At 40.0% G+C, this 25057-nt stretch overlaps 1 protein-coding gene across 1 annotated transcript in view; it reads left to right on the forward strand.

The window, feature by feature from the left end:
* Positions 1–25057, forward strand: part of LOC144479694 (unconventional myosin-Vb-like) — a 118048-nt gene that overhangs the window by 56323 nt on the left and 36668 nt on the right. Inside the window, 9 exon segments of the mRNA XM_078198722.1 lie at positions 1502–1610; positions 3020–3231; positions 3877–4033; positions 5068–5307; positions 10268–10495; positions 13133–13226; positions 16657–16805; positions 21498–21734; positions 22883–22980. Of these exon segments, the coding sequence (XP_078054848.1) occupies positions 1502–1610; positions 3020–3231; positions 3877–4033; positions 5068–5307; positions 10268–10495; positions 13133–13226; positions 16657–16805; positions 21498–21734; positions 22883–22980 (1524 nt within the window).

The raw sequence follows: 25057 nt of genomic DNA on the forward strand, positions 1-25057 counted from the left end.
TTACACTAGGATTGGTGGGGACCTGGAATGCACTGCCAAGTGAGGTGGTTAAGGCATTTATCTTAGCCACATTTAAGACTTATCTTGATAGGCATATGAACAAACGGGGAATAGAAGGATACAAGTGCTTGGTTAGATAGGTAAGCGTGATCGGCGCAGGCTTGGGGGGCCAAAGGGCCTGTTCCTGTGCTGTACTGTTCTTTGTTCTTTATATTTCCTGCACTGTCATCGTGCTGTGAATTTGGTAGTTTATAAACCTGATTAATTTAAGGGAAAACACTGTTGTTTTTCCTGTTTGTGCAGGTCTCTGATGCCCTGGTTCTCTTGCTATGCCTTGCAGTTTAAGCAACTTGCCTTGCAAAGAGTTTTTAAACATAAGTGTGTAAATTTAACTATATGGCAGATGCTGTTATGTTTGGTCTGAGTACATTGAGGCCATAATTGCTGTGTTAAATTATGAAAGCAATATCTTTTTTTTTGTCCAGCATGGTCCCGTGTGATCTTATTCCTGAAGGGTCCAAACTGACTTCATGATTGTCTTCAAAAGAAGTGAGAAATCTGAGTCCTAAAACAAAACTTCCATTCAGATGTGTATTTGAGCAACCCCATGAGAGATTTGTACCTGCATAAAAAGGCTTGGTCCCTCCATGCACACTAGCCCCAGATGAATTTATCAAACTCTGTAATCACTGTGTGAATTATACTGAGATGTAATTTGAGTGAAGATGAATCTGAATTCCACAGGTGCAGTGACAAAATTGCTGCAGTGCTAGATTCTAGATGCTAGAATGTGTATGTTTCAATTCCAACTTGAACCCTGGCAGATGGACATTCATTTTGAAGTTGGCAAATCGCTGCTGCCTCTCAGCACCAGGGACCCAGGTTCGATTCCCGGCTTAGGTCATCTCTGTGCAGAGTCTGCACGTTCTCCCTGTGTCTGCATGGGTTTGATCCCGATGCTCTGGTTTCCTCCCACGATCCAAAAGGCGTGCTGGTTAGGTGCATTGGCCATGCTAAATTCTGTGTACCCGAAACAGGTGCCGGAGTGTGGCAACTAGGGGATTTTCACCAACTTCATTGCAGTGTTAACGTAAGCTCCGTTGTGACACTAATAAACTTTGAAAGATGCATTTTAATTGATGCTCAGATGCAGAAAGGTGCAATGTAAGTGTATAGAGGTTTCTATTGGATTGGAGATAGAGAGATGGCAGTATAACCATGCATCAGGTGGAAGGCTGATTACTGCAAAGTAAGTAGATTGTATCAATTTCCTTCTAACATTTAGGGTGTCTGTACATGACTGCCAAACCATTCCAATATAATCTTCATGATGAGGAAAGGTTATGATCACAATGGCAACACCAGGTTTGGATGTAGTGACAGTTCAATAAAATTCATCTGATGGGATTGAATGACCCGTTTCTGTGCTGTAGCATTCTATGATTCTGTAATGGATTGACTTTTGTTTGAAGATTTACTAACAATCGGTTTTGTACTTTAGGTGGACCTACGTAGATTTCTTTAACCGCTACAGAGTTTTGATGAGAAAAAATGACATTCATGCAAACAAGAAACAGACCTGTAAAAGCATGTTGGAAAATCTAATCAAGGTTTAAAATAATACAATTCCACGTCTTTCTGTTTAAAGTGCAAAGTTACAGTTGGGACGGGGGCAAGTGTGGAGTGGGGGAAGTATGTCCTTTTTGTATTGAAAGAACTTGAGTTTCGATCAGAACAGTTATTTGTAAATGTTTTATTTCTGTAACTAAATCCAGTTTCTCTGGCAAGTGAGCACATCTCATTTCTGACATTTTGTTCAGCTTTTGTTGCTTTTTCAGATACCTCTTGGCTTTAACAGCATAGGAGCAATTATACTCTGAGCATTTAATCTTTTTATCGTTGTGGGGATCAATCAATTAACCAAGATGTATTGAAATATTCAAAGGCCATATAACCTCAAAGAACATTTCCATTTCTCTTATGCAGATGGGAGGGATTTTAAAGGTTTTTTAAAAAGTAGAAACCATTCTGATATGATCACTTATCAGAGAAATCTGCCTTAATTTCTTTATTTTGGCATAGACAGAGAGAAATAGTTAATATAAATTAAAGCTGAAGATGTATGTTTCCAGGTCATTTTTTTTTTGCTTTGTGGAGTCAAAGTTGCAGGTTCAAGCAATCGGAGTCAAAGTTGCAGGTTCAAGTCCCACTTCAAGACTTGGGCACAAAAATCAATGCCGACAATCATGCAGTGTGAAGTGAATGCTGCACTGTTAGAAGTGCAATCTTTTGGATGAGACATTAAACCAAGGCCCTGCCTACCTCTTATTTTGAAGTGTGTGTTTTGCAGGGGTGGGGGGGGGGGGCATGGATGGTGTGGTGTGGAGGTCAAGGTGGTTGGGGATACAAAGGGGAGGTTGGGGGTGGGGTGACAGGGTACCCCCAGTATCCAGGACAATATTTATCTAGCAATCAACTTCCCAAACAGTTTATTATGTCATTATCAGATCGCTGTTTGTTGGAGCTTGCTGTGGGTAAATTGGCTTCTGTGGTCCTATATTAAACATTAACTATGTCTCAAAATTCTTCATTAAATGTTAAATGCTTTGGAACATCCTGTGGTTGTGAACAGTGCTATATAAATGCAAGCAGATCATTCCAAAAAGTGTACAGTTGCCCTATAGTTGACACTTACCCCAATTTTTCCCCTGTGGTTACTGATTTCATTTGAGAATGTTCAGTTTGTGCTAAACAAAGTGTTTAAAGCTGCCAGAAAGTCCCCCAAATCAAACTTGTCTGTTTTCATTTGTAATATATTTAGGAACCTCAGCACAAGCTTAGCAACTGTAGAATTCGAGAGATATTGCACTGTACCTAGTCTTGTTTTTAACGCAAGATTATAAAGGTTTAGATTTTAGTTATTGCTGGTGTCAGGAATTATGACAGGTCTTGTGATTTTGGAATGCTTCTGTTACAGGAATGGAACTGCTGTTTTTCAGGGATTCTTTGTTATTCACAGGATGAACATGGATATAAATTTGGAAAGACAAAGATCTTCTTTTCTGCAGGCCAAGTAGCCTATCTTGAAAAGCTCCGTGCAAACCAACTCCGAGCTGCCTGCATAATGGTACAGAAGGTGATGAGAGGTTGGCTGCAAAGAAGAAAATATCAGCAGATGCGCAAAGCCATTATTGTCATCCAGAAATATACTCGTAGACTCCTAGCAAAACGGTGAGTATAGTCGTATGTTGGAGCATCCCATCAGCCAAGATCAAATGCATTTGTACAGTGATTAAACCTATTTTCAGTTGCTGACTCGAAACTAACCACCTTTCCAGGAAAGATGTGACACTCGACTGTTGGCACCCAATTTATTGTACCTTATTTATACATACCAAGTGCACCTACATGATTTAGAAATAACTCTCTGCATGTGTCACTTGCACGTCCTTCTTTAACTGACATAATGAGTTGGGCCCTGCTGAATATTTTGTCTATAAATGAAAGCTTAATTCCTCCAGTGGATATATACTTTTGCATTCACATATGGCACAATGTAAGTGTAACCTCAAGCCAAACCTTGTAAGCGAATTCACTGTTAATCATTCACATTGTGCACCTAGACTTGGAGTTTAAATGTGTGAAGAGCATATAAATATAATTTTATTGTAATTTATCCTTGACTTTCTACCTGCCTACTCCCCGCCCTTCCAACAGCATAAAACGCATCACATTTCTGACGAAGAGTCACATGTTAACTGTTTCTACCTCCTCAGACGCTACCAGACCTGCTGAGGTTTTCCAGCATTTTCTGTTTTTGTTTCAGATCTTCAGCATTTTGCTTTTTATTCTAATATTGTTCTATTTGTGTTTTAGCCTAGTTGATCATTTAAGACTGACGAGGGCTGCCATAATTATACAGAGACAATACAGAATGTTGACTGTGAGGAGGCTGTATGTACTCATCCGTACAGCAGTGATTACTATTCAAGCTTATGCAAAAGGCATGGTCACAAGACGAATGTACCATAAGGCAAGTTTTTTTGTCTGAACATCTTTAACTGTTAATCAGTTTTGAAAATTATTTAATCTCCTATCTCAAGAATAGTTGATGCTGAAATGGCTGAGTTGGTCACATTCTCAACTGAGTCAGATGAAGTCCCAGTCTAGAGTCTTAAATCCAGCCCGACATTTCAGTGCTGCACTGCAGTAGGTGCTGTCTTTCAAAGTGTTAAATCTGAAGCCCTGGCTGACCCACAGCTGAATGTAAAAAGTTCCATGGTGCTAGTTTAAGAATAGCAGGTAAGTTTTCTCAGGTAGTAGTGATCTGTCCAAGGGCTGCTCATTTCAATATGCCTTGCAATCTATTGCTTTCCTTTCCTCTTCAGTTGCTCACAGGAGTCTCCTGTTTTCAATTTCAGTGAGCAATATGAAAAAGGAAAATAATCCACAAGGTGATTTTCCTGTTACCTTCCCTATGCATGAAGGACATGCAAGTCCCTTTCCTTAAGGGTTGTCCGCCTGTAAGCAGCAATTATCCCTTGAGGTTCCAGCTCATCAAGTTATCGCCATGGCCCCTAATCCTGACCTAGAGTGACACTCAAAAGGGCTGGGGCAGCCACCCTGAGGTCTCAATTGACCTTGCTACCTTATCTCCTTGGTGTCCTGAATTGCTTTTTGAGATCTTGCTGTGTGCAAATTAGCTGCTGATTTCTGAGATTTGCTGCAGTGGCTTTGCTCCCTATGTTAATTTGAATTAGTTTATTTGATTGGTACCTGAAAGAGAGACCTTATTGACTGTAAAGCATTTTAGAATACCATGTGATCGTCAAAGGTGCTATATCAATGCAAGGGTTGTGATAACAAACGTGTTTTTTTAAGGTACAAAGTCTTTTATAATATTGTCCACCTATGAATAAAGTGCTTACTTTCTCACTTGTAGTATATTTGAAGAGCATGATATAAATGTAAGCTTTCTGTGCATGGAGAGTGGAAAATGTGGGTGTATATGGTAGGAAGCTTATTGTTTAGCATTACTGAAGATGCATACATTTATTTTAAAATTAGATGGTGCAGGAGCAAAAGGCTATTGTCCTCCAGAAATATGTGCGAGGATGGTTGAACTTTTTGAGATTTCAAAGAATTCGGCATGCAGTTATCTACTTGCAGTGCTGTTACCGGCGAATGATGGCGTATCGCCAACTTAAGATGTTGAAGGTTGAAGCCCGCTCAGTTGAGCACTACAAAAAACTGAACCAGGGAATGGAAAACAAGATCCTTCAGCTGCAGTGCAAAGTGAATGATCAGGTAAACTGAAGTTGGGGAATCTACATGTTCGGTCTTGTGAAATGCACATTTGAGGGGACTGGCTTGGGATAGAAAATGCTCACATTGCATTTTGATCTGATCAGTTTATGAAACATGGCTCAAGTAGAGCATTGTAGTAATTGAATCCATAGATGGCAAAAGCATGGTTAAGGTTTTGAGTAAGAAGTTTAACAACACCAGGTTAAAGTCCAACAGGTTTATTTGGTAGCAAGTGGCTTTTGCTACCAAATAAACCTGTTGGACTTTAACCTGGTGTTGTTAAACTTCTTACTGTGTTTACCCCAGTCCAACGCCGGCATCTGCACATTAAGGTTTTGAGTGTCAGAGACAGTTGATATTGCTCAGCAGAAAATAAGTGTGCTTGTTAATGTGAGAGGATACTCTCTCTGAATCAAACAATGCAGAGATTTTCCATTGTCTGGTTAAGGCTGAGATGAGGGAAACCATGCAAGATTGAATTGATGCAAGAGGGGAGTAGAGGTTGTGGTTGGTGAAGTAGAATTGGTGCTGTGGTGGTTGAGAGAGCCTCAACAACTATACTATGGGAAGAATTGTAGAACAAACAAAGGATCATGGCAAGTTGATCCCCCCCCCCCCCCCTTCTTACTGTTAAATCTACGTGGATTGTGAGGAGTGTGGGTCATCATTCAACCCCTCCAGCCCTGGTCTTGTCTTAACCTGCATCAGCTTGGTAATGAACTCAAAGCACCGACCATTATGATTGGGTCTGTTGCCTGGTGAGTAAATCCAGCTGACCAATCCTTGTGAATTCATCCACATTTTGGATTATATTTCCATATCACCATTTTTCTAAAAGCTTTGGTGTTAATTTTTCAAACCTTTCTAAAGTGATTTTTAACCCCAAGTCCTTCCCTCCTTGTGACTGATTTGTCACAAATTTTCACTGTTTTATATTCTCTAATTCTGCCATTCTCCTAATACATAATTCTGACCACAACCCAACCATAATCAGGACCTGTGCTTTCCTAACATTTTTCTCTGCTTCAGTGGAGAGAAATGTCGACCTTTTCTCAAATCTCTGAATTATTTCTACATTTTGTGTTTCGTTGAGGTGAGTGTAAAATTATCAATTTTTCAAGAAGGGATTAATGTTCTTGAATATGAACAAGTAAATGATCCAAGCTGAGAAGGCTTCCTCTTGTGGGAGACACTAGAACTAGGGGACAAAGCTCAAGAATAAGAAGTCTTTGTTTGCATTGTCCTTGCCACTTATTTTCCCTCCTAACTTTTTGTCTCCTTAGCAAAGTTGGATAGTCGCTCATCAAATCTGAGGCCCAAGTACTGATCCTTGTGATATCCTACTACTTGCAACTTAGCAACTCAAACGTCCCATTTACTTCAACTGTTTACTGTCCATTAACCAATCCTTGTTAATATATCACTTCCAATCCATGAGTATTAATTCTGTGTAGTTATTTTGTGTGGTATCTTACTGAATGTTCTTAAATCAAATCTGCATCCACTGATTCTTCTTTATCCATCCTATTAGCTGCTCCTTAAAAGAAACTAACAGATTTGTCACTTCCTGTTTCCTAAATTTGTTGTCTCTGCTTAATTTTTGTTGATGCCTTTCTAAAATAGTTTCGAGCTTCTTACCTACTAATTAATGTTAGACTAACTGGCCTACAATTAGTTACATTATTAGTTTTTAAAAAAAGAGTGGCACAGTGGTTAGCACTGCTGCCTCACAGCGCCAGAGACCCAGGTTCGATTCCTGGCTTGGGTCACTGTCTGTGTGGAGTTTGCACATTCTCCCCATGTCTGCATGGGTTTCCTCCGGGTGCTCCGATTTCCCCTCAGTCCAAAGATGTGCGGGTTAGGTGGATTGGCCATGCTAAATTGATCCTTGGTGTCAGGGGGATCAACTAGTGTAAATGCATGGCGTTATGGGGATAGGGCCTGGGTGGGATTGTGGTTGGTGCAGACTTAATGGGCCAAATGGCGGCCTCCTGCACTGTAGGATTCTATGATCTCCTTCTCTCTTCCTTTTTTTGAATTTCTTTTTTATTTGTACCTTTTTGGTACTTTAATAGGCTTTATTGATTAGGAATAAAGTCCAATCAGAGTCCCCACACAACGGACAAACCAGATCCAAGCTGACAAGACAAGAATATGCATCCCATCTTGGGCTTGATCAAACAAGGTCCAAGCTGACAGGATGAGGCATTATACCTGCTCCTGGGCTTGATCTGGTCTTCATCTTGGCCAAAAGGCCGAGATGGCTTTAGAAACTGCATCAGGTAAAGCCTCGGTTTAACCTCGGCTACCCTGATCGCTTGCTGTACCCGAGCACAGGAAGACAATGATCGCAGGTATCAGAATACCCCAAGTGCAGTGGACTAGCTGCATCCCCTGCCTGATCATAGCTTCACTCCTGCCAGCTACCTCCCAATCCTTTTGGAGCTGTTCTAAAATCAAACCCAATCCATTCACTATCTCTGCAGCTACCTCTTTTCAGATCCTAGGGTGCAAATCATTAGGTCCAGTGGATTTGTTGCCATTTAGTCCCATTAATATCTTTAAAACCCTCATTCTGACCCTTCCCCATTATTTCCGGAATGATTTTCAAAGCTCACTACAGTGAAGTCAGATGCAAGTTATTTGTTTAATGTCTCTAAACCTGCCCATATCTCTAATGGACCCATATTTACTTTCACCAATGCCTCTCTATTGGTACATACAGTTAACCTGCTTACAATGTCTCTTGGTAATGTACTTTAATACTTTATCACTTTCTTACTCCACCCTTGCTTAATTCTAAATTCGTCCTAATTCTCAGGCTTCCTATTTTTAGCAACATAAGTCTCTTTCTTTGATCGGATACCATATTTCACACCTGCCAGCCCTAGTTGGACTGCTATTTTTGTATGGTTTGTGCTTTAAAGGAATGTATATTTGTTGCAAATATAATTAACTCTAACTGCTAGTCATTACTCATCTACCCTGTTTTTTTGATCCCATATTTTGTACCCGTGGTTTTTAAGAACCTAGTTTTGGACTTGGTTGCATCACTTTCTAAATCAATGGCCTGAAGCTTCCGAGGAGTGGTAATCACCTTCAGATTGCCCCTCTGTCCCTACCTTTCTGCACTGTACAGGAGCTCTGCATTTCTGGAAAGGACTTCCAATCCCAGCTTCAGAAATGTGGAGCATACCTGAAATGGAACTGCTTCTTTGCACTGGATTGTTGGTGGGAGACAAGCTATGGCCCTTTTTTATGGCACTAGCTGTTATATTCTGGTCAAGTGTTTAAGTCTGCGAATACTAAGAAAGGTTAAGAGGGTTGGCTGGCAGCTTGGTAAGTGGGTTTGGGGGAGAGGTTGGGGTGGTGCGGTGGGTTGGGGAGGAATCGGAGGCTGTTTGTGGAAGGATTGAGTGAGAGGCAAGTATTAAGATCAGGTTGGGTTGGTTGGGGGGGTGGGAGGTGCTAGGTTTGAGTTAAGTTGGGTCAGCGATGGGTAGTTGAGTGGTGAGGTAACGGGTGGTTTTTTTTTCAGGTTGGGTGGGAGTATCAGAAGAGTCTCCTGGCAGGGGTGATGTCAGTTGCTTAGTTATCCAGCAGTTAGACTATATCTAAAATTCCTTGGGGTAAGTAAGTCAGAACTGTCCAAAGTTTCTGCCTCTTAATGGAAGGACTTGGGAAATGGGGAAATTGCCCATCAGAAGTTTGGACTTCCCAGACAATTCCCATAGTCAATGTGTTGGGTCTTCCTAGGGATCACATGGCACATCTTCTGGGGTACATCCAGCCTCTGACTATCTGGCCATTGGAAGATCTGGACCATCATAAAAGTCAATCCTTTTATGGCCACACTTCTCTCCTTAAAGGACCCCTTACAAGAAATTACCTTTTCTCAGTGAACAATACTAAATACAAAATAGTCTGTTTTCCTAGTTGGTTTCTTGACGTACTGATTTAGGAAACTATCTTAGAAGCATTCCACAAATTCATCCTTATTACCTTATTTAGTCTCCCAGTCGATATGAAGATTAGCAAACCCCATGATTAATGTATAACTTTTATGTGCCTCTAATTTCCTGATTTCACTCTGTCCTACAGTATGATATACAGTTAGGGGGCCCAACTCCTAGCAATGTTCTCTGCCCCTTATGTAATGAGTCATTATTTGCTAATCCAATTGTTCACTCTGGCAGCCACTAACCACTGGTCATCAATGTTAGACCAGTTAGCATCTATAGTTCACCAAACTGCTGAACCTTGCCTTGCTTCTCTCCTGTACATGTCCACTATTTAATAGCTTGCTAACTTGAGTTCATTCCACTTTGTTTATAATCCAATTATGTTAGATTTTGAGTTCCAGCTACATCTTAATTGTATGAAACTAACATGCATGTGCCCTTGTCTATATTATCAACCCAGAAGATATGGTTACACAAATATAGTATCTATTGCATGGTCTTAAACATCGACACCACCCTACCTAGAAAACCTATAGGCCATCAACAACGGACTCCATAACTAGTTCAGCCTGTGTCATATTTCAGCTTGATGTGCTTTAATTGCTAATAAATGCACAACAGGTCAGTAAAGAGCAGAGAGCTTATGATGTTTTAATTAATACTCTTGATCATACGGGGTCTGCCAAAGACATGCGCACACTTTTTATAATGAATCTTTTCTCCTCAAGTTGACTGATTCTGTATTTTGGATTTTCCTGATTGTGGTTCTTTTATAATTCAATCACAAAAGATGGAATCAAATGATAAATTGAAATATTCTTTTGATTTAAAGATAATTAACATAGCTGATCAGTGTTTCAAATGTGTATTAATGTAACCCTCCATTACAACTTGGCATCTTATGCTACCTTTTTTGATCAAGGAGCAGTTGATCCTTGATCTGAAGACAACTGATGTGAGCTAGTAAGGTAATGCCTCATTTATAAATTTATTTTCAGAGTATGAAGAACAAAACGCTGGTAGAGCAAATGACTGCACTTGCCACTTCTCATAGAAATGAGATGGAGAAATTTAAGAATGAAATGGAGCGTCTCCGGTGTAAAGCGGAAGAAACTAAGAATCTGCAGCAGCATGTCACACAACTCCAAGAGGAACTGGAGAAAGCACACATTGACAGAAAAGATGTTGAAGTTAGAAGTTCTCAAGAGCTAACTCTATTGAAACAAGTAGGATTGTGTAACTTTTTTTCCCTCTAATTTTTCAATTTGATAATTCTTGTACAGCCCACATGAACTTGGTTTAAAGTTATCTTGGTTTTGGCAAGTTGATTTTTAAAAAGGCCATGGATTTCTGTTAATATGGTCTTTTTAAAAGACTGTTAATTGGCAGGATAGAATCAGTCTCTTGTCAGTCCTTCATTCCTTTCCCTGCCTGCTTTCTGGTGGATTGTGGCAAAGGAGATGTTGGGCAGAAATGGGTCACCTAGTTGATGAATGATGCACATAATCTGATTGTAGCAGGCTAATACTCATTTAATCAAAAATAGCCAACGTATTCCTGGTTGCAAGGTCACATTTATCGCCTCACTTGATGTGGGCCTTTGATGTGCTGGGTGGGAACTGTGACTATGAAGCCACTTTAAATGAAATTAACTACATGAGGTGAAAATGAGCAGGCTAGATTAGGTAAGGCATTCATGAAACATTTGGGATTTTGCAAGAATCTGGCAGCTGCTTGTAAATTTTTCTAGTGCCTGTCTGCAAACTCTAGTTTGAGTTCAGGTTCATAACTTTCCATTCAGCACCTCTGGGTTGCTAGTCCAGTGCCACAAATACAATGCTATTGCACTTCCACTCCAGTGCATCAATTTAAAAAAAAAGTTCCCTTGTTGCCATTTTGATCATTGATCCTTCTCTAAATGTCACTACATTGTTGGTGTGCCAGTGATGTGGCACATGTTTTTGAAAGGGTGAAAATGACTTGAAAGATGACATACAGTTGGCAAAATAAAATCAATGTTTTCTTTTTGGCTTTCTAGTCATGTTTCCCAGTAAAGTAATTTTTATATCAAGTGATGGCGTATGTCTACAGCAACAGATTGATCTCTGAATCTGTTGACAAAGTGCACACGTCCTAGTCTATTCAGCCAGCCTATAAAATCTACTCTCAAAATCTGAAGATAAGTGACCCAAATACTTTAAATGCAATGTTTTCAGGTGCACAATTATTTTGCTGTAGGTTTATTTTAAATGTTAAATCTTTGAGTCAAGACATTTTTTGCATTTGCGTTGAACAAAAGTTTTGGCAAACTTATCACTTGAACGAGGAAATGGTAAATGTGAAACATGATAAATTCCAGTGCAAAGAGGAATAAGGTAGCTTGTACAGTGATGTCTTTGGTATATCACTGGACTAACCTAGAGAACGCATGTTCAAATCCCCACCATGATAGCTAAGACCTTCAACTTGGCTTTTTTTTAAAAAAAGAAACTGGTATCTAAACAACCATAAGCTGCTACCTTCACAAAAATCCAACTGATTAACTAATGTCCTTTTTATCATCCTCACCTGGTCTGACTTATTTGACTCCAATTGCACACCAACATGGGCTGACCATTCTCTGCACTCTGAAGTGGCCAGCAAGCCACTCCATAGCAAACTCTAGGATAACCAGGGGTGTAGTGCAGGTCCTCCCAATGGTGCCTGATCCTGAGGATAAGTGTTCCTCAAAAGGCAAAGCCTAATTTCTTGAATGGATTCATTCTTAGGAGTTTTTCTCCTCCACCTACTGCACTGAGCATCTCCTCTATCTCTCTCTTCTCCCGCCCCCCCACCCCCCCTCCCGAAACTTTTTTTTTTGGAGGTGGATCTGGTCATTGATGGAGCCTTATTCCCTGAAAGATTTCCTTCTCAAAATTCCCAGTAAAATGTTGAATGCTTTGTTTGTACTGTCGGATAAAAGCCTGCCCTAAATGTTGTCCGCTTGCCATTAGCTTCTTGAGCCTTCGCACATACATTTTTGCCTTGACTTTACATCATTTCCTTACCTTGTGCCATGTTGTTCCTGCTGATCATCTTCATTCTCCTAAGAAACATTATACCTCTGGCCTTCAAAGCTAAACTTGCAGAAATGTCATTATTTATACTTCTTCTATTATCTGTTTATTTCAATCGCTGTTTTTAACGTCTGTTAAAAGCCAGCTGCTCTTATTCTGCAACAGACAATTGAACCACAGAGATTCATTAAAGTAACTTCTATTCTATTCCTGCATACCAGTTAGTATTTGTATTCCAGCAGACAGGCATCGTAATTAAGCAAGGTCAAATGGAAGTCCTATGGTTATTTGCTTTATCCAGTTGCTCGCCCACTATTGCAGAGGTGACATCTGGCCCCTTTTGCGCTAGCTACAGATGTTGTCATCCAAAGAATAATCACCTCTGGTTTGTTTCTGGAGGAACTAACCCATGAGCAGTTGCCAGTAAACCAAATAAAAGCTTTGACAAAGGGTCATCTGGACTCAACATCAGCTCTTTTTTCTCTCCTTACAGATGCTGCCAGAGGAGATTTTCTCTTTTTGGTTCCAGTAAACCAAAACTTGCAGCACTAACCTATTCCTTTACCCATTTCAGACCACATTTATGTACACCAAGCATAATGCTAATTTAAAAAAAAAATAGTTTGACCCAGCATAATTTTTAAATTGAAAAAACCTTTTTATAACTGTGCATTCATACTGCTGAGATGAACGTAACTAATTTGATATTTTCAAAAATATCATTATATCCAAGTTATAAACTGCTGCTTTATTCATGGTTCAACTTTTCAATGTCCTCAATGATAAAGCTGTTAAATTCTTTTTCAGAGTTTTGCTGTTCTTGAAAAGGAGAAAATTGAATTAAGTGATGAAAAAGAAGCTTTTAGTAAATATATTCAGGAACAGTCAAAGAATATTGAAGGTATTTTTAAAGCAGCTTTTCTAAATGATTGGTATTCCTTTCTGATGTGCATTACTGGCAGTTTCCATTTTAAGCTCTATTCTGTGTAACGTAACATTTGTATTAAGATCCCCATTCTTGACACGAATTGAGTGTGTGGCATTAAGTGGATGGCAGTATTGAAAATGGCACCAAAATATGAATTGTTTCTTGGTTAGAATTGTGCAGCACAATGCCAGAAAAGGATATTAAGTTGATCATGCATCTTCCTTCCATAGATCAAGTTCATTTTAACTAAGGCACGCTCATCTAAGCAATCTTGAATTGTCTCCTGTTTCTCATGAGCTTTAGCTAGCTTCTCTGCAGTGATGGTGAGTCCCTCTTCTGACACCTGGATGCTGCCTTCAATTTCTCTCCAATGTACACTGGGAGGGATCTTTTCAAGGAATGAGGGGGGAGGCTCCTCTTTTTCCTGACTGCACCCACCCCAGAGGGTCATTGTCTTTCTCTATTGATAGTGCCCCTCTCTTGGTCTTTAATCCAAACCTTGTCTTGCTTTTGTAACTGTGACAAGTAGTCTGGTGAGGTACCTTTTTGTTGTAAGCGGAAGCCTGCTTCTACCTGTAAGATTGCTCTCTGTCTTGGATGTCCTGGTAATCTATGGCTACCATCCCTGGCTTTAGTCTATTTGTGATGTGGAGATGCCGGCGTTGGACTGGGTTAAACGCAGTAAGAGTTTTAACAACACCAGGTTAAAGTCCAACAGGTTTATTTGGTAGCAAATGCCATTAGCTTTCGGAGCGCTGCTCCTTCGTCAGATGGAGTGGAAATGTGCTCTCAAACAGTGCACAGAGACACAAAATCAAGTTACAGAATACTGATTAGAATGCGAATCTCTACAGCCAACCAGGTCTTAAAGATACAGACAATGTGAGTGGCAGGAGCATTAAGCACAGGTTAAAGAGATGTGTATTGTCTCCAGACAGAACAGCCAGTGAGATTCTGCAAGTCCAGGAGGCTATTTAGTCTATTTGACAGGTTTGGGAGTTGTCTCCCACATTAACCCTTTGTGCCAAACCCTCCGATGACTGTTGCAATGCAGCTACTGTGGGAAACATTTTTAGCAGGACGATTCTAAAATTTTAGCTGTGTAGGAAATAGTTCATCACTTTGGCTGTTTTGTCACTTGGAAATGAGATAAAATTGGATTTGATATGGGTTTAATTGTGCCCCTTTAGAGATTGATAAGACCAATTAGAAGCTAGCTTGATTTGGTGAGCTAATATTACAAATTCATTCTGCTAAATAGTTTGTGAACCTATTATAGTAATCAAATATTCTAATGGGCAAAAACACTATTTGGGACTGTGTAGTGTTGCCTTGGAGTTAACCAGGTTTGAATATTGGTCTTGACTGTTGAGGCTGCTATTGCTTTTCTCCATGTTTTCTGAACTGAATGTGGGCCATCGGCTAGGGCTCTTTCTTTTGATTCACTGTCCTGTAACCCCTGCTGGAAAATGCATATGTAGAAAATGTTTCAGCCTTGTGTACAGCAGCTAGAAACGACCACTAGGTTCACCACTTATGCCAAGTATCAGAGCTGTTTTCCACCATTTTTAAAAAAGAAAATCCCAGTATTAGTTAACTGAGAAGGAGTAAAAAGTGGAATTTCAAATTTTAGATGTTTTAAATGCATTTATGGGATGTACGTGTCACTGGCTAGTCCAGCGTTTATTGCCCATCCCTAGTTGCCCTTTAAGTTGGTGGTGAGCTGCTTTCTTAAGCCACTGAAGTCCCGGAGGTGTAGGTACATCCACTATGCAGTTAGGGAAGAAGTTCCAGGATTTTAACCAGTGACAGAGAAGGAATGGTAATATACACTATAGTTCAGTCCAGATGCATCTACTTTCTCAGACTAAGGAAATTTGGCATGTCTGCTGCGACTCTCATCAACCTTTACAGATCCATCATAGAAAACAATCTTTCTGGTTGTATCACAGCTTGGTATGGCTCCTGTTCTGTCCAAGACTGCAAAAAACTACAAAGGGTTGTGAACAAAGCCCAGTCCATCACTCAAACCAACCTCCCACCCATTGACACTGTCTACACTTCCCGCTGCCTTGGAAAAGCAGCCAGCATAATTAGGACCCCATGCACCCCGGACATTCTCTCTTCCAACACCTTCCGTCTGAAAAAGATACAAACATCTGAGGACATGTACCAACTGACTCGAGAACCTTTTCTTACCTGCTGCCATCAGACTTTTGAATGGACTTACCTTGCATTAAATTGATCTTTCTCTACACCTTAGCTATGACTAACATTCTGTACACTTTCTTTTCCTTCTCTATTAAGGGGATGCTTTGTCTTTCCAGCACGCAAGAAACAATACTTTTCACTGTATACCAATACATGTAACAATAATAAATCAAATCAAATATATTTCCAAGTCAATGGTGAGTGGCTTGGTAGAGAACCTCCCAGATGGTGGTGTTTCCTGGTACCTGCTGCTTTTGTCTTTCAAGATGGTAGTGGTTATGGATTTGGAAGGTGCTGCCTAAGGAGCTCTGATGGAATCTATACAGTGTCAGTGAGCAGGTTAGTGCTAAGGAAGTGGCACTTGATGGCACTGTTGATGACCCCTTCCATCATGTTACTGATGGGACAGTAATTGGTTGGGTTGGATTTGTTCTGCTTCTTGTGCACAGGACATACCTGGGCAACCTTCTGCATTTGTGGGTAGATGCCAGTGCGGTTGCTGTATTGGAACAGCTTGGCTAGGGGTGCAGCAAGTTCTGGAGCACATCTTCAGTACTATTGTGAGAATATTGTTGGGGCCTGTAGCCTTTGCCCTATCCAGTGCCTTCAACTGTTTCTTGATATCACATGGAGTGAATCGAATTGGCTGAAGACTGACCCCTGATCTGTGAACCTCTGGAGGAGGTCAGGATAGATCATCTACTTGGCACTTTTGGCTGAAGATTGTGGGGTACGGGAATAGGGTCTGGGTGGATTTGTCGTTGGTGCAAACTTGATTGGCCGAATGGATTTCTGCACTGTAGGGATTCAATGATTGCGAATGCTTCAGCCTTATCTTTTTGTACTGATGTTCTGGGCTATTCCATCATTGAGGATGGGCATATTTGTGGACCCTCCTATTTAATTGTCCACCTTCATGGTTGGATGTGGCAGGACTGCAGAGCTTGGATGTAATTTGTTGGATGTCTACAATATTCAATGCTGCCAGTGTGTATATACTTGAAAGCTGCATTGTCAGGTGATTTGTTTTCATGACAGCGATTTTAAAAGAAAATGGAAGTGTTGTATTTTATAAGAGGTTTTGAATACTGCCATTTTGAGACCCTACCTGCTCCTGCACCTTCACCCACCTTCCCCACCTTCCCTCCATACAATTAATGGTAAGGTTTTATCTATTTATTGTGCATTAAAGATCAAACTGCCCTGAAGGTGGCATTGAAGAGTCATCAGTTACATTCAGAATTTCAGGAAGAGCGATTCCATTATCAGAAGCTTGTGAAAGAATTCTCTTGCCTAGAACAGAGATATGAAAACCTGAAAGATGAGATGACTTACATTAAGGTAATTTTAGCTTCATTTGTAAGTATTTGGAATTAATTAGTATACCATAACACATTTAACTGAGCACTCCAGCACTCTAGATATCTAAATCAAGTCTATTTAAGAATCATAGAAATCATAGAAAGAAATCATAGAAACAGTACAGAAAGAGGCCTTTCGGCCCATCGAGTCTGCACCGACCACAATCCCACCCAGGCCTTACCCCCATATCCCTACATATTTTACCCACTAATCCCTCTAACCTACGCATCTCAGGACACTAAGGGCAATTTTTAGCATGGCCAATTAACCTAACCCGCACATCTTTGGACTGTGGGAGGAAACCGGAGCACCCGGAGGAAACCCATGCAGACACGAGGAGAATGTGCAAACTCCACACAGACAGTGACCAAGCCGGGAATCGAACCCAGGTCCCTGGAGCTGTGAAGCAGCAGTGCTAACCACTGTGCTACCGTGCCGCCCCACGGTATGAATGAATGAGACCTGTTTTTTTGAGAATGTTAATAAACTTAAACATTTTAACTTTATAGATTGTTACATATTTTGATATGCCCATGGAGGTGGAGTGTTAGAGAAATGCATCCAAAAGCAATTTTGTTTGTGTATATGTTGCCCATCTATTCAATATTTTATCAACCCATAAACCTTCATCAGCAATGGGCAAATAAAGGCCAGATTACATAATGTGGCACTTTAACACACTAATGTTGCATTTCTTTGCTGAAGTGAGCATATACCCCTGCAACAATGCAAAATAAAAAGCGTAACTAATTTTTTTGGGGGTGTGAGACCACTAGGAGGCAGCAGTTTGACCTCCTTTGCCTTTGCACTAGCATAATATCAACCTGCAGCCTGGAATGAGTCTGCTGGATTTCCTATGTTTCTATAATGGATGATCTCGCTTATTCTCTCCCACCCACAAACGGTGATTAAAGTTTTATTTTGTTTCTTTCTTTCTGAAAGCAATGATTTGTCATATGGACTTGCAAGCAAGGAGCAGGAGTAGCCCGTTCAGCCTCCTGAGCCTGCTTCACCATTCAATAAGATGATTGGTGATCTGGTAGTAAATTCAAATCTGCATCCCACCTACCCCTTGATAACCTATGGATACCATTTAATAGCTGTTTGATAGCGGAGGACAAGAGTTTTAATGTGAGGAGCATCCAGCAATGCCTCATGTTCCTGAACATTCCCTTTTATTTGGCATAATCACTTGAAGCAAGAATCTAGGCCAACCTTTTCCAAGCTCTCCTCGCCTAGGGGCTAGGTTGTGCGTCCTCATTCTCAATGGAATTGAGAAAAAAACATTTACTCAGATGTTTTGCATCCTGCATTCTTAAAATAGATTTAATCTTGTTGAATTCACGAAACAAATTCGAATGAAAGAAATATCAGTCATATTTTCTACACAGCAGGGTTTAATTGTTAGAAACTATTTACTATGTATTGAAGCAGTGACTACACTTCAGAAGTTCTTAATTGGCTGTGATTTGAAATATAAGTATTGTATAAATGCAAGTCGTATGTTGCAAATGACTTTTAAAGAAAGCTACCTCAGAATTTAATACAATCCAGTTTCTTCAAGTTGGCCATCTCGGTCATGTTAAAAAAAATTTACTCAACCGGAGCAGCCAACTCTGCTTGTAGTTGAGGCACAAGACTTTGTGCAAGAGCTGGACATAAGAAAAATGCCCCTTTCTTTGTAGCCTCTGCAAATAAACTATTACTACATGTGAAGTCACTTTAGCCTAACCGGTCAGGTGGGTCAAATCGGCCACCCATTTCCTACTTGCCCAATTTCGGATCAGATAAGTAAGAGTTTCTTTTAACCTTGTATTGAGTCCAAAGCCATTGTATTTGGCTGTCACTAAATACACCACCTCCTACTTTCCTACTTGGGGTTGGGCATGACACTGCACAACACCAATGACCTGTTTGACCTGAATTGCGTTTCAATATCCACGTTCTGCTTTACAATTCCACCCTGCATTCTTGCCTGCCTTACCTTATTTCACTCCTGTCAAAATTCTTTGGAATCTCATTTGTATTTAGAAAGAGGTACATTGGTTCCCTTCTCCTAAATTTTCTTTTACGAAGTTCACCAGCTGTACATTCTGCCTGCCTGAATAACCTTATTAGTTTTTCTTGCTGTTCCTTTGTTTGCTGTCATTCTATTGTTCCTTGTTTACAGAAGATTCAGTTGCTTTTTTACTATCCCAATTTTTCAAACATTTTTACTTAATTTAAAAGTCTGTTTTTAGAAATATTCTTGGTTCACCTCAATATTTTGTTCTGCCGTCTTCTCTGGGCATGTTTGTCTGTCTCCATGTAATATCCCAGTGACCATAGCAAAGATAAACAATCTCTCCTCCTCTTTCTCAACCTGACTTCAGCCTTCAACATGGTAGACCATGCTATTCTCCTCCAATGCCGCTCTGGCATCCTGCTGGGTGGGACTGTATTTTCTATCTAATCATCGAAAATCGCATGTAATCTCTACCTGCTCCTGGATTTTTACCTAGTGTCCCTTGAGGATCTATGTTTGGCCCCCTCCTATTTCTTATCTACATGTCCTCTTAGCAACATCCAAAAACTGTCAATTTCTCCGTGAATGCTGTCAGCACCCAGCTCTACTTCATCACCTCTCTCTAACCCTCCACTGCTTCCAAATTGCCACCCAGTACTAGATGAACAGGAATTTGTTAAATATTAGAATCATAGAATCCCTACAGTGCAGAAGAAGGCCATTCAACCCATCAAGCTTGCACCGACAATCCCACTCAGTCCCTATCCCCATAAATCCACATATTTACCCTGTTGTCCTCCTGATACTAAGGGGTAATTTAGCATGGCCAATCAACCTAATCTGCACATCTTTGGAGTGTGTGAGGAAAGCCATACAGACACACGTGACCGGAGGCCAGAATCGAACCTGGGTCCCTGGTGCTGTGAGGCAACAGTGCTAACTACTGTCACCAAAGACCAGTGCCATTGTCATTGGTCCCTGCCCACCAACTTAGAATTGTAGAATCCCTACAGTATAGGAGGAGGCCATTCGGCCCATCGAGTCTGTACCGCCTACAATCCCACCCAGGCCCTATTCCTGTAATCCCGCACACTTACCTTGCTAATCCCCCTGACACTAGGGTCAATTTAGCATGACCAATCGACCTAATTCATACATCTTTGGACTGTGGGAGGAAACCGGAGCGCCTGGAGGAAACCCACACAGACACTGAGAACGTGCAAACTCCACATACAGTGACCCAAGGCTGGAATTGAACTTGGGTCCCTGGCGCTGAGGCAGCAGTGCTAACCAGTGTGCCACCGTGCCGCTCCTCCTCTGGCAACAGTCCGAGTCCCAAACAGACTCTTTGAATATCATGTCATGATGGCAAGATGAGCTTTTAACCATCACTAAGTTCACCTATTTCCACCTCCATAACTTCACCTGACTCTGCTGCTGTCTCAGCTGATTTGATGCTTAAACTCTTTACTTTTAGTTACCTCTAGACTTGTCTATTCCAATGCTCATCTAGCTAGCCTCCTCCTTCTGTAAAATTCATCATTTTAAAACGGTGTCCTAATATGCACCAAGTCTCATTCACTATTTCTCCTATGCTCACTTGTATTGACCCTCACTTGTATTAATCCCTCACTTTTAGAATGATCCTAGTTTTTAAATCCTCCAATTCTTCTCTTCTCCATCTCTCAAACCTCCAATGGTTATGCTCCTTATTCTGATCTCCTGAGCATCTTCAATTTTAATTATTCCACCATTGGTAGTCATGCCCTAATCTATTGAATTCCCGTCCTAGACCTCCTAATACCTTTCTACCTCTTTTTTTTCCTTTTAAGATACAATGTAAAACTTAGCTCTTTGACCCCAAGAATTTGGTCCCCTGTGCCGATATCCATGGTTCAGTATCAAAATTTATTTTGTTTTTGTGAAGTGCCACGTGACATTTTATTACATTAAAGGCACGATTGTTACCTTTCGTTGAAGAACTTAAGTTTTTGACTTTTATCTCCTCCAAAATACTTATTAAATTGATTTTTTTTAAAAACTCCCATTTGAATTCAAACTTTATGTTGGCAACATTGCCTTCAATCTTTGAAGGCAATAACTAGCGTATACCACTGGAAGCTATTTTCTGTACCTCTTTGATTTAGGCCAGAGGTAGATAAATTGATCAGTATGCTATGCTCTCATCTGCTATCATCTTTTGTGACTTGGCGTGCTTAACTTATTTTAATAGGAAAATGAAACAAGAGATGCTGATATTTCAGAGACCAAGGTAATATACATGTTCTACAATTTTAATTTTTCAAAATTGTCCAGGCACAAAGATGTCTGGACTTGAATTCTAAATAAGCCTGATTTGTAAAACTATAGTTTGCTGTGATGTTGAGCTGTTGCCATATAATTCATTACTTACAAGTGATTAGCGATGAGTTTGATGTCAAAATTTATAGTTTCTTAAGTTTAATTAGAGCACTATTCTTGCCCAAAACAGTGAAGAGTAGAGTGGAAATAATTAAACATTATATAATCCATTGTGTGTCTTAAATCACTTGCTTGAGATTCTTGACACCTTGTTAATTTAAAACTTATTTTAAGCATGGTGAAAATATTTTTTGTTGCAATATAAAGTAACTAAACCTACAGTAATATTTCAAAATGTTTACTAGTATCACGAGCTTGAACAGGAGAACCAGAAACTAAAGAATGAGCTCCATCAGTTAAGGAAATGCTTAGTTGGTAATTCTGCTGCAAATTATACCAAAGAACAAAAAGAAAGTGGTTACAATCTGATGAACCAACTCAAAGCATCCACTGATGAGATCGACATACTTAAAGAAGAACAGATTTGGCTAAAATCTAAGCTCCTCGGGGCAGAAAAGGAAATTGACGCAATGAAAAACAAGGCAAGTGGTGTACAAAATAAATACTCCAAAGCTTCAAATTAAATGCCCTTGGCTTCTCTTAGCTAGACCCAAAATGATTCCTGGAATATTTTTCAAGATTCCTGGCAGTTTGCTTTTGACTTGTCCACTGTTGTTTTTGCATATAGTGGAAAAAGTAGCTGGTGCCAAACAAATCATTTTAGTTCCCTTTTCTTGAGCTAATATTTCATGCCTTTGGTCATTTCCTCTGAAATTATTCCATATTTCTACTCAAAAAGCCTTGGGCACTGTTCCTTTGCTACTGCCTCTGTTAGATATTTCAAACTGAACTTTGTGTGAGGGAAATGTATATGGCTCAGATTGAAACAGCGCTCCAAATAAGTGCTGGGTTAAATGCTCTGTTAAACAATTGCATTTCTCTCATTGTGTCTTGTACTGTGACACATTAACATTTCCAGCAAAGTGTAGTTTAGCAGCATCAAAATGCCATTGAAAGTTTGGAACCAGGCTAAGACATTGATGTGCCAATTTGGGTATTGCATCTCTAACTTTTCCAGTGGTCTGGTTTTTGGTGCAACATCTCTTTTAATATCGAGGTAAAGATTTTTGAACTCTAGCTGTGGTTGGAATTGTCAAGTGAGAATTCTATTCAGATGCTTCAAGTTTTGCTCGACTGTCTGCACAGCTTTGGGGAAGGACTAAAATTCTTGAACAAATCTTGCATCACTTAAAAACCCAGTAAGTCTCACTGTCTGTTTGAGGATAATTAAATAAAGCTGCAACGTTTCAAACTGAATCGGTTTAAATTGTCAAGAGCTTGGTTCAAGTCGATTTGAGTTAGTGGATAAGAAAAGTAGCACCATTCATAAAATTTAGAATAATTGTGGAGCCACAGCATTTCTGATCTAAAATGTTATTCGCGAGTGATGCACACAAGATTATAGCCCATACATGTTGGAGGGGGGAACTCCTCTCTTGATGGGAAAGTTGTAAAACAAAACAAATGTTTTGCTTTAAAAGGCTATTGTATCTTGTAGGTTCAGTGAGTTGGAGTATGTGACCAAAATACCACTAATAAAAAAGATAGTGCCTTTGTTTTGGGGCAGCCTGTTTTTTTAATCACCACCAATTGCATGTTCTGTGATTAATGAGGTATTTTGTGTTTACAGGCTACTATGGCAGACCTATTTGGATTACCTAAAGATGGATATAAAATGTCTGAGGAGGATCTCAGATGTGCCTATGATGCTGTCCGTGTGGCCAATAAGTAAGTGAAAAGGGAACTTGGAGCAGGAGGAGATTTATAACTAATCAAAAACAACAATTTTATGTCTTTGGCCAATCAATAACCTTTCCTTCACATAGGAATAGTCAAACTTGCCCATAGTGCATGTACAAAATCTGCTATTTGTAGCCCAGGCAATTTAACTTATTTTGCTTATTCCATGTTGATTTTTTGTGGATTTATACAGTACAGAATGCCATTCAGCCCAACATGCTTGTGTCAACTCTTTGAAAGAGCTATTCAGTTAGTCCTATTCTCTGCTCTTTTTCCCCACAACCCTGCAAGTTTATCCTTGTCAAGTATTGAATTACTTTTTGAAAGTTGCAGTTGAATCTGCTTCCATTGCCCTTTTTACAGGCAACGTATTCCAAATCATCTCCTCTTGCAAATTGGGAATTTCTTTCCCCTAATTTCCCCACTGGGTCCTGTCAATTATCTTAAAAATGTGTCCTCTGGTTATTCACCCTTCTGCCAGCAGCAAGTTAGGCTTTCAAAATCCTTCTTTGTTGAACATCTCAATTAAATCTCTGACCCTCCAAGGAAAGTGCTGGTGGATCTAAGTTCTGATTATGTTCAACTTGAGAGGGATGCATGTTAATAGCAATGTAGATTGTAATATGTTAAGAAACTGGATGTGGTAAATATAAAGGCAGGGAAATGAGCAGTTAGAGGGAAGGTCCCTGCTAGCAACGAGTTGAAATGGAGCAGATAGAAGCAAGACTGAATGCATGGGAAGGGAGGGAAAGAAAACAAAATGGAAAGATCAGCAAGGTGTCAATATTGTAAGGACTTTCCTTGATTTGAATTCACCGAGACCCCCTCTCTCCTGTAAAGGTGGATTCCAGTGTCTGCTGTACTGAGGAAGGCAGTGTTACCAAATGGAAATTGCTGACGAGCAACAGATAGGTGACAATGCTGGCCACATAAGCTAATTTGAGTAGGGCACACTTTCTTATCTAACAATCATCTACCCTCATTGAGCAATCAAGAAAGTAAAGCATTTTAATCAAAAAAACACTTGCACATTCTTTTTGCCATTTGCCAACAAATTCACAAAGATTAAGGAACACACATCTACTGAGAATAAGTATTGAGACCAAGTGGCCATACACTCATTTTACTAAGAGTTGCATCTGAACCCACGCAACTATAATGGCTATTGTATGTGTCAGCAAATTTGAGGCCAACTAAGTTGATTAGATTCCAAATTTGGTTGAGCAAATTTAAACACAAAAAGGGGTAACGTTCAATGGAAGGAAGAAATCTATCGTGTGCTTAGTATTGAAATCATGTGGCCAACAACTATTTTCCACTTGTCTTTGTGGAATAAAACCACTATTGTGTCTGAATTCCCAATTACCTAAATGTGAATAGTGGCTATTCTAAGTTATACAAACTACTGGTAAAGTTGCCACGGAGTCTTGTTCATTTCAATAAGTACCCATTTAACAATGTGATAAATGTTAATTACTATCAATCTGACACTGAACTATTGCAGATAAGGAGTCTCATTACTTTAGGTGTAAATGTTGGAGAATATATCAAATGTAAAATTAAAAGATCTGTGTTTTCTTGATCCTTTAATTTATTTTTCCCCCAACTTCCCTTTCTTTACTGATCTGATTGATGCGGGAAGGATGTTCCTGATGATGGGGGTGTCAAGAATCAGGGGTCACAATCTGAGGGTACAGGATAGACCATTTAGGATGGAGATGAGGAGACATTTCTTCACCCAAAGAGTGGTGAGCCTGTGGAATTCATTACCACAGGAAGTAGCTGATGCCAAAACATTGAATGTATTCAAGAGGCAGCTGGATATAGCACTTGGGTCGAACGTGATCAAAGGTTATGGGGAGAAATCAGGATTAGGCTATTGAGTTGGACGATCAGCTATGATCGTGATGAATGGCAGAGCAGGCTCGAAGGGCTGAATGGCCTTCTCCTCCTCTCTCCTATGTTTCTATGATTACACCTAATCTGTGTACTTCTCAGTCCTGCTGTTTGTTTCACAATCTTTGAATCTGATTCAGGGGATGAACAATTGCTTGCCCTGTTCTCC

Source organism: Mustelus asterias, chromosome 26 (genome assembly GCF_964213995.1).
Source record: "Mustelus asterias chromosome 26, sMusAst1.hap1.1, whole genome shotgun sequence".
Taxonomy (NCBI): Eukaryota; Metazoa; Chordata; class Chondrichthyes; order Carcharhiniformes; family Triakidae; genus Mustelus; species Mustelus asterias.